The sequence below is a fragment of the Phyllostomus discolor genome, chromosome 2, assembly GCF_004126475.2.
Source record: "Phyllostomus discolor isolate MPI-MPIP mPhyDis1 chromosome 2, mPhyDis1.pri.v3, whole genome shotgun sequence".
Taxonomy (NCBI): domain Eukaryota; kingdom Metazoa; phylum Chordata; class Mammalia; order Chiroptera; family Phyllostomidae; genus Phyllostomus; species Phyllostomus discolor.
In genome coordinates this window covers 195,289,100-195,303,070 of record NC_040904.2, presented here as the reverse complement: position 1 = coordinate 195,303,070, position 13,971 = coordinate 195,289,100, and the positions used below count along the sequence as shown (strand labels likewise).

Genomic DNA, 13,971 nt, shown 5'->3' with positions numbered 1-13,971 from the left:
TATTGAAAAACCAGGAAATGCTCCCTTTAAGTAAAAAGGTATGTGTGTGTAGGAAAAAAATATAGTATATAGGATTCAGACTATCTGAGATTTCAGGCATCCCTTGGGGGTCTTAGAACTTATCCCCAGCAGATGAGGAGGGACTACTGTACGTTATTTGAGTAAATGAACGCTGCCACTACCCTGCACCCTGATAGGGCCAAAGCAGCTGTTTTGACTGAAGCAGAATTGAAGCCCCTCCTACCAACAGACACAGCCCCCTGTTTAAGGAGCAAAATAAACCTAGTAGAAATAACTGTAATGCCCATTTTACAACAATGAAAATAACACTGAATATTTAAGTGATTTTCCCCAAGGCCACAGCAAGGAAGTAGCAAAGAGCACCTAAAAATAAACATTTGACTTAAATGTTTAAGAAGATATGTGTCTTTGGCTTGTAATTGTTCATATCTTTTTTTAATCCTCACCCTAAGATATATCTATGGACTTCAGAGAGAGAGGAAGGGAAAAAGAGAAACATCCAAGTGAGAGAGAAACATGATTGGTTGCCTCCTGATCAAACCCAAAACCTGGGTATGTTCCCTTGACCAGGGATTGAACCCAGAAACTTTTCACCCGTCCCCCACCAGAGCTTCATTGTATCTTTTTATTGTTTTAAGTATCTACTTTTTATCCTATTTCCCGGCTCTGCACTCAGTCTGTGTTAACCCAGTAGCAACAGCAGGCAGGATAAAGGTCTTAAGGGCTCAGGTGTGACCAGACCCAGTTCCTGCAGGAGATGAAGAACCACGATTCAAGAAACCTTGACTTTGGGGGCTAAAGCAGAAAAGTGGGGGCAAAATAGCAGCCATCACTGTAAGTCCTGGCTCTCCTCTAGTGCTTTTCCCCTTTACATTAACTGGCACTTCTGGGCCTCAGTGTCTCTGGCTGTGTCCTGCTCCTGCCCTTGCCATAAGAAGCAAGTTTTAAGTTCTTTGAACTCCTTACAGAATAGCTTTAGAGATAAATGTGGGGTGTAGGGGGAGGAGGGCTGTTAATTTTAGCCTGGGGCTTTCCAGCTGGCACACTGTTACCATCTTGAATCACTTCCACACCCGGAGCTCTGCCCAGGAGATCCCTCCTCCGGGGGGCTTCCCCATTCCCTGGTTTGGTCTGAGCCACAGTGGTAAGCATTCCAGGAAAACATTTAAGAGAAGCCTGGCTGAGTCATTGGATACACAACTCAGGAGGCGAAGACGGTGTAATGCATAGTGATGAGAGACTCTGGTCCCAGTAGTGTCTGTAATGTGTGGCCTCCAAAAACCAAGACAGCAGTATGGCCATTGTTTATATGTTCTGGGTCTGTCACTTTGCAATGACTCTCTGCTCTACCACTTCCTTGGAGCTTTCTGAGAACCCCCAAGACCCTAGTTCCAGTTTCAGTTCCGAGAGAGAAAAAGGTTAGCATCCATTCCCTGTGGCCTCAAGATACTTCCCGGTTAGTGTGACTATGTGATTTAATTTGGGGTAATTCCTTTAGGAAAACTCAGAAGACTAAGATGTCTCCTTTCTCCTCTGTCTCTCCCATCCGACTTTCCATGGGCAAGAGGGCATTTAGGGAGAGGGAACAGGTGAGGATTTCCAGTGTCCTGCTGGTGTATTTTAATCTATTTAAATTTAGAGAAACAGCAGTCTAATCAGGCAATAATTAATTCCCTCTTCATTAGGGGCCTTCATGTGTTCCTTTTGCATATGGATGAGCTGCAGGGTCACACTGTCCCTTTGCAGACAGCTGCTGAAGGTGATAGAGCTGGGGTGTGCTCTCCAGGCACTTGAGCTCCTTCCCCTTCCCCCCCCCCCCCACCCAGGACAAGGACTAGATTCCTGTGGGGAACGAAGGGAAAGGTTACTGAGGCTTCTTCTCCTATCCTCCTGGATCCCTCCCTCACTGCCCCCAACAGTGTCCCCCCACTTCGCCCCTAGTCAGCACCTCTTCCTGCACCCTCAGGTTCCATCCAGGCCACCATCTGCCCACTGGGGTCTTTTCAGTGGATTGCTTCTGAGCCTTCCTCAGCAGCTTGTTTGCCTTGTACCTCTGCTTTTATTTGGTTCATCACTCCGTGGCCTGGCTCTGCTTCTTTCTTCTGTAGCAGTCTGTCTTTTCTTAGGGAGTCTCATGCCCCGAATGTACACACTGCTCTGGTCCTGAGAAATGAGCCGCCTTCTTCCCACTCACCTTTGTGCACTGCGTGGACTCAACCATACTTCCCTGAGGACACAGCCAAGAGCTCCAACACCTAAAAACACACATCTACCAACCCATGTACATTCCTGCTTTGAGCCGCAAAGGTAAACACATGAAGGCATCCACAGCCCAGGGCAGCCCAGACCGCCTTTTCACACATTCCAGGCTCCTCTCCTTCCTGGAGCTCCCCATTTCCAGGGAGCAAGTGGGGCACAGATGGGGGTGGGGGGAGAAATGAGACCTGGGTGGTTACCATGGCAACAGAGCCTAGCAACAGCTGAGAGGCTGATGTGTTCCGTGGGCTTTTGCAGGGCTGTTACAAAAGCCAAACCTAGAATTGAGGGCTCAGAGGTGACTGATCCCAGCTGGGCAGACTGGGTTCCCTCCCTGAAAACACACCCCTTGATTCCACCCCCATACCCTATCAGACCAGGCAGAGTGGGGAAAGCTAGTGCGTGTTAACCACAGAGCTTCCAATGCCGCACAGCTTTTGGGGGGTAACCCTGGGTGGGGGCAGGTTAGGGAGCATGGCTGAAAATAAACCAAGCAAGGCAGCCTCTTTCCCCTTGCTCCATTTTTCTCTTCTTTTACCCTCCACCCCTCTGTCTGCCTTATCAGCTCTCTCTCTTCTCCCTTTTCTTGCTTGCTCCACTGCCCGTCCTTCTATGGAATTTGCCCTTTTCTTCTGTCTCCTTTCACATGGTCTCTCTTGACCTTCACTGGCAAGTAACAGGCAAGCCACTCTTCCCGTTTCTCTTGCTCTGGCTGCTCCTGCTCAGCACTGCTTCCTTAGTTTCTCTTCCTTCCATCTAGTCCCCAGGTAAAGTCCCTGAACCCAACCCCAGGTCAGAGCAGTGGCACAGGTCACACTGAGTCTCCAGGGGCTCCTCTGCTCATCCTTCTCTTTCTCCCTCCTGGCTGCCCGTTGCCTCACCTCCTGTCCATTCTACAGGGCTCATAAGACAGAACCAGGGGACTCGGGTATCTTGCAAAGGCTTTATTTGAAAATTCTGAAACTTACATCCCACAAGAATTCAAGATTATCACCACAAGAAGAGATAATACAAAAATATATATCACAGCATAGGAGCCAGGTAAGAGAGGAATAAGGAAAGAAGGTGGAAAAAATTATGAGAAGTAGGGACAAAACAGGGGTGGGGGTGGGGGGCAAAAGGAGTGAGTGGAAGAACAAAGGACGGGAGGAGGGAGAGATGTTAGGGAGCCCAGGACAGGGAGGGGTAGGTTGGGAGGTAGAGCTCCCAATGGCCTTGAACCAGCTGCCTCCAGTCCCTGCCAACCTCAGTGGAATCAGGAGGCACTGAGGGAGGCTTGGAAGAGGAAGACTGGCTCAGGGGGCTTTGAATTCCAGAGAGTGACACATATACAGACAGCCAGGACAGATAAGACAAAAGGGACTTAGGAGGAAGGGAAGGGCAAATGGGAGCCCCTTTCTCATGTAGTGCAGCAGGTGACTCCCCAAAACCCATCTCCCAGACAACAGAATTTAGCAGTGGGGTGGGGAAAAGTGTGGGGCCTCACTACCTCCTTTCTTGTGGGGGAACCCTCAGGGTAATGAGAGCACCCACAGGGTGGGATGATGAGGACAGTGAAGAGCATGACATGGAGCGGGATGGGACCGTGACAAATAGGGGCATGAGGAGCCCCCAGCTCACCTCCCACCGACCTCTGGGCAGCATGCAGGAGCCACAGAAACTAGGTCAGTGGGTGTTCATGAGACAGAGTGAGAGTGCGACCCGCAACATCACAACATGGGGCCAGGACAGACACGTGAGAGGAAATGCTGAAGTCGCCCACTGACCACTGAGTGACTGAGATGAGCGTGAACTGCAGGGAGAGGAGAGCGTGAAAAACATGAAACAAAAGGAAGAATGTGAGGGGTCAGCAGAGGAGTGAGGTGGATGGGGAGCAGGCGCAGAAGACTGGCTGCACAACAGCATGGGTGTGTGCAATGGCCCATGAGGGTGGAGGTGAGTGTGCAAGGCTTTCATGTGAGTGTGCAAGGGTGGGCACGGGGGACCAGAAACCACAAATATGGGAGGTCCCCACCTAAAGGAGGGTGAGCAGGTAGGACTGACTGTGGGGCCAGTGAGTGTTCCAGGGTGGAGGGCAAGGGCAGAGGCCAGGAGCACCTGCAGCCCAGCTCCCACAGCCACCCCACCCTCAGTGGGGCGGTGGCTATGCCGGCCCCTCGGCCTCCTGCTTGGTGGTACCCCAACATGGGTGGGCATCACAGATTCACCAGGGGAATCCTGAGAGGAAGAGGGAAAGGGCACAGTCAGGAAACAAGGGGTAAGCCAGAATCAAGAGGGGAGTCCAAGACAAAGGGAATCAAGGTTAAGAGGGCAGAGCTGGAGTTAAATGGCAGCATGAGAACAGGACACAGATCCACAGAGAGGGGAGAAGGAAGGGTCTCCCCAGAAAGGAGAGGTCCAGGCTCCTTGGGAGGGCCAGGAGCCAGGCTGGGAAGGAAAGCCACAGGCTCTGGGAGGGCCAGGCCTACCTCCTTCCCACCCACCCGGGAAGGAGTACCCCAACCGCAGTTCCAGAGACCTAAATGGCCTCCCCTCCTCACCCTCCCATCTTTTTGCCCTGGCCCTCACCGGTTCAACTGGAAGGCTGGAGCCCCCTTGGGCTGGGGCATCCCAGGCCTGGGTCCCCCTCTGGGCTCCTCATGGTCAGGGGTGGGGGTGGGTGAGTCCCCGAAGGCCCCCAGCACAGTGACCCCGGCTGGGGACAGGTCTGTCAGAGGCTGCTGGCTCTCCTCCTGCCTCAGGGCACCTTGCTGTCCTGAGGGCCTGCGCCGCTTCTGGCTGCGGTCCCAGCTGGTGCACCATAAGGGAAGAGGTTCTTTCATAAATTTAAGAAGCCCCATCCTGGACCTGCAGGGCTGGTCACCCCCAGCCTCCCTCAGGCACCTCTAACACCCTACAGCAGAGAAACTGACCTCTAAGACCATGTGTCCATAAAACCACTTCTCCTACCCTGTCTCCCTGGGGCTGTGGGATCTAAACCATCCTCCCAACCTGGTCCAGATCCACAGAATAGTCCTTCCTCCCCACCAACAGGTAGAGTTGCCCAGAATTGCCTTCTCCCCCATGCATATCCAGAAGAACCATTTCTCTCCTCAGCCTGTGCCTTGGCAGGTTTAGTTCTAGTTCAGAGTCAGCTAATGACCTGGACACTTTTGTCTAATGATTCTCTCAGTAAAGTGTGAAGGACTGAGTGACCCATTATTAAATGCATGCAGAGAAAGCTCCAGATTTGCTCCCTCCTTCCCAGGCAGCCCTCAGGAGAGGCTCTACAGACTGGCTCAGTTTTCTGTCTTCCTTCTCTGGAAGAAATGGGGACAAGGGATACCCACCAAAGCCCCTAGTGCACATATATAATCCCCCGCCTCTCCCATTGTCCTTTTATTTCCCTGGGAGAAGGGACCTGCCCTGGTTTCTCACTGTCTGCCCCAACCCAAATCCTTAACTACCTTTCCCCAAGGTCTTGCTTGGATCAACCACTTCCTCTCCCACCCCCAGCAAAACTGATGCCCTTGCTCCTTCCTCCGTCCAGCCAAACATTTAGCCCTTATCTGGCAGCACCCTCCTCACCCCAGCTTACCAGAACTTGAAGATGATGCCAGTGGCCACGAGAACGATGATGATGGAGATGGTAATTGTGACATAGAGCTGGGGGTCCACACCTGGTTGGGGTGGGAAGAAAGTTTCAGGGAGGCTCAAGGTGGAGGAGCCACAAGGCAGCGGGAATGGAGCTGGGTTGCGGGTTCAGTAAGCCTGAGCGGGCTGCCATTGTGAATCCATATTGCCCAGCTCTTTCTAGAGCACCCCCTTTATCCTGCTCATCAGCTTTATCCAGAATTTTTAGCTCTTTTCCTTCCACATCCTTCTCCGCTTTCTCAAACCTGGATACATGTGATGAGGAGGGGGCTGCAAGGCCAGGGAGAACCTGCTTTTGTAAGGAAACCAGGGGGTGGAAACACCCATCTCTGCCCTGGCATCACCCCAAACCACTGGCCCTGTCTCTGTACTCCCAGAGCTGAGCTGTCACCCTGAGTTCCTTTCACTCACGGTGTCCCTCTGCATGGACTCCTACTCTGTTTTCCAAGTTCAGTTCAAATGTCAATTCTTGAAAAGTGTCCTGAGAAATGAGAAGTTTCTCCCCTCGTTTTTCTTAAAAACATGCTGTGCATGCCTCTAGTAATGCACTTATTACACTGACATCCCCATGTATTTACACATCTGCCTTCTCCCATGGGCCTGAGCTTGGGGGCTAGAGGCATCCTCATCCCTGCCTCCTGCGCCAGCACAACATTTGTGGAAGGAGCTTACAGACAAGGCCTCTCTTGCTGCTCTTTGAGTCTTCAACCAGCCTCCCCACCCTCACATCCCTACCAGCCTCCCCCACTCCCACTCACCTTCCCCACGGCCCCCGAATATGAATGGCCCCAGGGTGGCAGGTGTCTCTCTAAGGATGATCCCATCTCCATCACCCCGCATGGAGTCTGAGTTGGGGTGCGGGGTAGCCAGCCCATGGGGGGCTGCAAAACCATAGTCCAGGGGCAGAAATCCAGGATTGGCAGAGTTGGGGTCCCCCCCATCCTCTCGAGAAACTGTAGGGCCCCACACAATAGCCCATGGGTACTGGGATGAGGGTGGCCCCTCTTCAAAGCCTGATGGGGTAGCCGGGGGAGCCGTGCCCGGCAGGACTTGCCGCCTAGATCTTGGGACCCGAGGGGATCGGCTTGGTGGCGGTGCACGCTCCCACACACACACATGGCGTGGGGCAGAGGGGCCTCCTCGGGCACATGGGGGACGTGCTGGGGCTGGTGGGGTTCGAGGGGAGGAGGAGCCTTGAGCAGGTGGTGGGAGGGGCAGCAACAGCAGTGGCCAGAGAGGGAGGAGGTGGGACAGCAGCAGTGCAGGCCTGCAAAAAGGGAGAAAAAGAGGGTGAGACAGAAGCCCATCTTGGGCCTACGTGTGGGAAGGACAGGCTCATACCAGAGATCCCCGGATGCCTCTCTCCAGGTCTCTCTGCAAAAGCAGGTGGGCCTTGGGAAGACAGCCTCATTTTCTGTCTTCCTAGTGTCTAGCCCTTGGGACGGTGGGCCCTTGGTGGGACTAGGGAGGAAAGGGCCAAGGCCTCAGGGAAGGTGGCCTCCAAGCTCCCGCTGCTGTGCCAAACTTACCACATCCTGGACTCCATGTTCGAGATCTTCCTCAGCTGTGACCCAGATTTCCAGCCTTTACTGGGAGAGAGAAGGGGTTGTCACGTCCCCACCCTCCCTGCCCTGGGTACCTTCCCAGCTCATTCATCACCAGTTCTACCCCCTCTCCCCTCCCAGGCTGCTGGCTGCCAGCTATGCTGCTGCCACCCAGGATTCACTGCTGCTGAGCATCCTTGGGGTCGGGGGGGGGGGGGGGGGGCGGGGGGGGGGGAGGCTCCCAGAGTGGCTCCCTGTCCAGACCCCAGCCCCTCTCCACCACTCCCCAGGTCACTGTTAGCTCCCCACCCCAGGGTCTCCTCCCACTTCTCAGGCTTCCTTCTCACTTCCGCTGCCCACAGCTCCAAGCTTTTCTTGAATCTTAATTTAGAGCAAAGAACCTTGTGATTCCTTGTGTACCTACTGCTAGGGAGGGAATCTGAAAGTGGGGGAGGGAAGAGGAAGTCAATCTGAGAGAGTGAGTCTGTGAATGTGTGTGTGGTGTGTGCGCAGTGGAAGCACCCAGCCTGCCCACCCCACTTGTAGTCCCAGACATTTCTCTCATGATTGGCCCCAGGGATCTGCATCTTTAGGAGAAGGGGAAGAGGAGATGGAGGGATGGAAGGAGAGAGACAGAGAAAGAGAGAGGTGAGTGGGAGAATATAATATACAATTTTTGCCAATTTTAAAAAAAGATTTTATTTATTTACTTTTAGAGAGAGAGAGAGAAAGGGAGGGAAAAAGAGAGGAAGAGAAACATCAGTGTGTGAGAGATAGCACGCCCCCAACTGGGGACCTGGCCTATAACCCAAGCATGGGCCCTGACTGGGAATTGAACTGGTGACCTTTTGGTTCATAGGCCAGCACTCAATCCGGTGAGCCACACCAGCCAGGGCTAATTTTTGCTCAATGTTTAATCATCCTAATGCATAGGTGCCCTCTGATGGGAGACAGAAATGGGGAGAGCCCACCTCCTTAAATGTAGCTCTCCTGGGGAAAGAATCCTGGGAGAATCAGGATGGTTAGTTTTGAAAGAGGAAGGACATGTTTTCAGGGTTGAGGGTTCTGGGTGGGGGGCAGTCTCCCCAGAGTGAATGAGGATATGATACCCTGCGTCCTCTGGATTCTAGGTCTAAACCTGTACATTAAGTACTCTCCGAGAATAACAGGAATATGATCGTAAAGTCTGAGGAAGGGAATGGGGAAGTGGGCAGTGGGGACAGATGTGAAGGGTCCATGAAAGGCCCAGAAAGGGAGGGTGGGGTTGCGAGTGAAAAGGGAGGAGAAGGGTGAAGAGGAAGCCAGCGCAGAGCACAGGGCGAGGGGCCAGAGTGCGTCCTGAAAGAGAACAGAAGAGGGGTGGGCACAGGGGACTGGAAGCGTGGAGGATGCTGAAGGGAGAACGGGATGAATTAAAAAGGTCGGGGAGGGAAACAGAGGGTGAAGGGGGTCACAGGAGCAGGGGAAGAAGGGGGAAGGGCAGGAGAGGAAGGAAAAGGTCCAGGCAGGAAGGGAAGAGGAGACCGTGGCAGGGGGAGGAAGGAAGAAGGGGTGGAGAAGAGCAGGGTTGGGGAGAAAGGGGATGGGAAAGGAGAGAGCCTAACACCGTGGGCAACATGAGGAGAGGAAGGGATGGGACCGAAGCCTGGAACAGCAAAGATGGAGGAGTTGGGAATTGTTTCTTTCGATGTGAAGGGATGTGGAGCTGCGGGAGGAGACAGGGATGCGGGCCTGGTGGGAAGAAGGGAGAGCGGGCCGGGAAGGGAACGAAGCTGGAGGGAGGGCGTGTGGGAGCGAAGCAGTGAAGCGGGGAAGGGCTCACAGGGACATCTGTGGCCGGCTGACTCCAGGACCCACTTGCCTGTCCGCCTCGTGCATCACCCCTTCCCCCTGACGTCAACTCCAGTCTCTGGACCCGAACCCCCTTTAGCTGCCCCTGCCAGGAAGCCCGCAGTCCCCAGGCTGGCGCGCCACCCCCTCCCTCTCCTCACGCCTCACGGACCTGTTGTGCGCAGGAGACGAGCGGGGGGTGGGGCGGGAACCTTGGGGTGGGGGATCCCGGCCCCATCTCCAGCGTGGCCCCAGCCCACCCGTCTCACGAGCTCGTGCTCCCCTCACAGGGTTGGAGAGCAGCGAGAGCGGGGGAGAAGACGAGGATCAGGAGGTCGGGGAAGAAAAGGAGGACCGGGAGATCGGGGGAGAAAACGAGGACCAGGAGGTCGGCGAAGGGATTCGGAGGGAGGGAGCACCCACGGCAGACGGGGAACCCGCAGCGGGAGGATGCCAGGAGCCTGAGCCGAAGGCAGGATGGAGGCAGCCGCGGGCACGGCGACCACTGCGCTAGGAGGGCAGGATGGAGCTGGGAACGAAGGAGGGATGGAGAGCACGGCAGGGAAGGAGCGCTTCTGGGCTGGAGGCTGGAGCTCGGGTGAGGGACCGCGCGGGGAGAGGCGGGGGCGCAAGACTCGGAGGCGAAACACTCGGAGTCCGGAAGGGCAGGGCCCGGCCCCCTCGGGTGGGGGCGTGGGGGTCCCTTTCACTCACCTGCAAGCCTGGCGCGGCGACGGCGGCGCGGCAGCTGCGGGCGCCCAGGGATGAGCGGGGCTGGGGGGTCGCGGGAGCAGGTGGGGCACGGGGCATGGTCGGGGGGGTGGCCGGCAGCGGGGTGCTGGAGAGGGTGGGGGGCGGGCGCCTGGGGCGCGGGGCGGCGGCGACGGTGGCGGCGGCGGCGGGAGATGCTCCTCTCGGCTCGACTCGGCTCGGCTCGGCTCGCGCTGCGCTCGGCTCGGCGGGGCTCGGCGCGGCACCTCCGAGCGCTCGGTCTCCGCCTCTCCCCCTCCCGCCGGTAGGCCACACGGTTTAACCCTCCCGCTGCCGCACCACGGGAGGCGTGCTCAGCTGTGTCCCAGGTGGAAGGTTGGAGAGGGCGGCGGAGGGTGAGCGACCGTCTGATTCCCCGCGTTTGGATGGCGGGCTTCTCCGCCCTGGCACCCCAACGTCATGGTTACCTTAGGTAGTTTCTGAGACTCTGTGTCCCCAACTCTGCCTCACTCCTGGTGGAGAGTGAGGAGTGGGGAGCAAGGTGGGGGCGGCAGCGAAGACCTCGCACCAACCTCGGATTGTCCCCATAACTGGGTCCCCCGGTCCCACTCCGACCCTGCTGCAAGGCGTTGTCTCCAAAGCAACCCGACTGTCTTTAAAATAAGTAGTTCAAGTCACATCACTCGGTTTGTCTAGCACTCAGGTATCCAGACTCCTTACTGTGACTGACGAGGCCCTACGTGACCTAGCCCCTAAGTAACTCTCCGATTTCTTTTCCTAACCCTTGTGCCCCAGCTACACTCTACCGGATCTACGTTTCTAGAACTAGAGTTGCTGAACCGGCCACGAGGTCTTTGCACTTGATATTCCCTGTACCTGGACCATTTCCCCCTGGCTTTTACCGATGACTCACTCTTTTCATTAATATTTCACTCAGATCCAATGTCACCTTTTAGGAGGCCTTCTCCAGCCTCACTATCAAACATAGCTTCCCCTGCCCCCACGCTCACCCCGTCCCACCCCAGTCATCCCTGTCACAGCCCGGTTTTATTTGGGTTGCACTTGTAGGGCACCATACTCTCCTTGTGTCCTTCCGACCTCACTAGCTTTTCCTTCTCAGTCTTTTTCTGCTCGACCTCTAAATGTTTGAGCTCCTGAGGACTTAGTCCTTGGCCCTCTCGTCTTTCCACGCTCTCTGTCCAGTGATGTCATCCAGTCCCAGGGCTTAAACACTGTGCAAATGTCAGAGAGTCCTAAATTTATATGCAGCGCTCCAGACTCATTTATCCAACAGCCTACTTGACATCTCCACTTGGATGCCTAATAGCCATGCGAAGCTAATGCAGCTGAAATGCATGTCCTGAATTCTCTCCTGGCCAATTCATTTCTCTCCCAGTATTCCTCATCCCACTTGTTCAGGCTAAAAACCTAGGAAACGTCCTTCTTCCCTTTCCCTTTTCTTGCTAATTCCCATCCTGTGTCTAATTCACAAGCAAGTCCCACGAGCTCTGCCTCCAAAACATATCCCGAATTCACCCACTTCTCTCCAACTCTGTTGCTCGCATCCTCTCCAGATGAGAGGCGATGGCTGGAATAGTGCACCGGCTTTCCAGCTGTTCCCTCGACCCTGCCCTTGCCCTTTACAAACTCATCTTCAGAATGCTCCTTCCTGCTTAAAATATGTGAGTGCCTTTTCATTGTACTTGGAATAAATCTGAACTCCTTGTTGGGAGGAGCCTTTCAGCTTGTATTCCTCCTCAGTGTTCAAACAATGTTCCTGCCAGATTGGATAGCTTGATGTTCCAGAACACCCAAAATCATTCCCTTAGCACCTCTGCACTTTTGATTCCCTGTTTCTGGAAGCTTTTGTGCTCCCTTCAGTCTCACTTTCACTAGGTTGGCTCCTTCTTCTCACCAAACCACCCACTATTTCACCAATATGTTTCCTTCTTCCCAACTCCTCTCTCTCTGAAATGATCTTGTATGTGTTTACTGTTTATTGTCTGTCCCCCCACCCCACCCCATGTATGCTACAAACGAAGATCTCATTTGTTTTGTTCCCCTGTAACCTACTTCAGGGCTTAGCATATATATGCTCAGTACTCACTGCTTAGTGAACTTCACCTGGGACCCCTACCCATTCTGTCCTCTGCCCTCCACCTGCCTTTCCTCTGTCTTCCCCGCCTCCCTGATCTCTGCCCTGTGATCTGTGCACAATGCTTTCGTGGCTGAGTCTGCTCACACCCACGCCCCTCCAGACAGTCGCCCCTCATCCCCTGCACTATCACTATCATTAGCCTTGCGCTCCCGCCTCCCGGAAGGAAGCCTGCTGTTCTGACCAGCATCTGCAGAGGCTGCCCTCCTGCTTGTCTGCCCCTGACAGTCCTTCATTCTGAGGTCAGAACAGCAGGGAGTGAGCCATCCTGCTGTCTCCCAGTGGGAAACACAGTGCACGTTGGATGTGAACGGGGCCATGTGAGGCAGGGTGCACAAGTCACACCGAATCCTGGGCCTCAGTGAGTCCCAGTGCATCCTGAGGACGTGCGGTAAGAGGACTCATTATGTGACGGGCGTGGGTCATTTACCGTCAGACTGTCTTTTACACTGAGAACTTCAAGCCATTATCAATTATTTCTAGTATTCTTATTCATTCGTACATTCAACACCTACTACATGCTGGGAACTAAACCAGGGCCTGGGGATACAATGGAGAGCAAGAACAAAGCCATCATGGTCCCTTGCGATTTAGACTCTAGTGAGGGAGACAATGAAATACAGTGATAAGTGAGTTTTCAGATAATTTGAGGACCTTCCCACACTCCACAGTCCATAAATCCCCTGGGCTTGGTTCTGTGGTCTCTTTATCATTCGTTATCTCTGGGCTCACTGAGGGGTGCCAGTCTTTGTCAGGGTAGACGTCTGTCTGTCTCCTGTCCTCCAATGTCCTTCTGAACGCCCGTCACTCTCTGCTGATGATCTTGCTTTCTGCTTTCCTGAGAAAATAGAAGGTGATAGAAGACAACTTCCCACTTCCACCACCGTGTCCCATCCCCACCCCTCCTTCTGGGGGGAAATACCAGGCCTTTTTAGTCACCAGCCTCTTCACTCCAGGGACTGTCCCTCCCTCTCCCGCATCGCTCCTCTCTCCTTGATGATTCCCAGCAGCCTGTTAAGCACGCTGTAATTTCTCACAGCTTAAAAAAACCCTTCTTAGCTCCAGGTCCCCCTCCAGCACCCGCCCTTCTCTGTTCCCTTTGCAGGAAAACATCTCAGAAGATGGTCTGCCTTCACCACCTCTTCCACTTCTCCCATTTCTTCTCTTTCTCTTTTATTAACTTGAGCTATTTAATTTCTGTAACTCATCATATGAATGGGTAATACATTCACCTGTGCAAAAACAGTTTTCAATATTAAAATGTACAGGGTCTGGCAGAAGTAGCACCTGCTTGAGTGTAGTTGGTAGAGTAATAATATAGATGTAATAATTTATAGTTTTAATTTGGACATTTCACCTAAAATGTCATATGGTGTGCTTGAGTGTGATACTGTAATGTTACAAAATTACATGCTCATGATTTGGTAATAAAAATTTTTGTAATAAAGTAGGGGCATTATTTGTGCCGGACCCTGTGTATAATGAAAGTTCTCATTCTCAACCGCTGCCCACCATCTTTCCCATCCCTGCACTCAATGTGACTAATTTCTGTGTATTCTTCCAGAGTTTCTTTATGCATTCACAAGCAAATAGTAATATACATTCTTTTTTCCTTATCCTCACCCAAAGACATATTTTCATTGCTTTTTATTATTTTTTAAAAAATATATTTTATTAGCCCTGGCTGGCGTAGCTCAGTGAATTGAGCGCGGGCTGTGAACCAAAGTGTCGCAGGTTTGATTCCCAGTCAGGGTACATGCCTGGGTTGCAGGCCATGGCCCCCAGCAACCACACATTGATGTTTCTCTCTCTCTCTTTTTC

General features: G+C 53.6%; 1 protein-coding gene across 1 annotated transcript; it reads right to left on the bottom strand.

The window, feature by feature from the left end:
* Positions 1-3,206: 3,206 nt before the first annotated feature.
* On the bottom strand, positions 3,207-10,161 carry LOC114512754 (PILR alpha associated neural protein). The gene is made up of 6 exons (XM_028531792.2): positions 9,999-10,161; positions 7,440-7,499; positions 6,669-7,177; positions 5,855-5,936; positions 4,846-5,067; positions 3,207-4,494 (listed from the first exon to the last, which is right to left on the bottom strand). Exons 2-6 carry the CDS (start codon positions 7,454-7,456, stop codon positions 4,473-4,475), a joined length of 852 nt encoding a protein of 283 aa, XP_028387593.1. The 5' UTR covers positions 7,457-7,499; positions 9,999-10,161; the 3' UTR covers positions 3,207-4,472.
* Between the last annotated feature and the right edge of the window lie 3,810 nt (positions 10,162-13,971).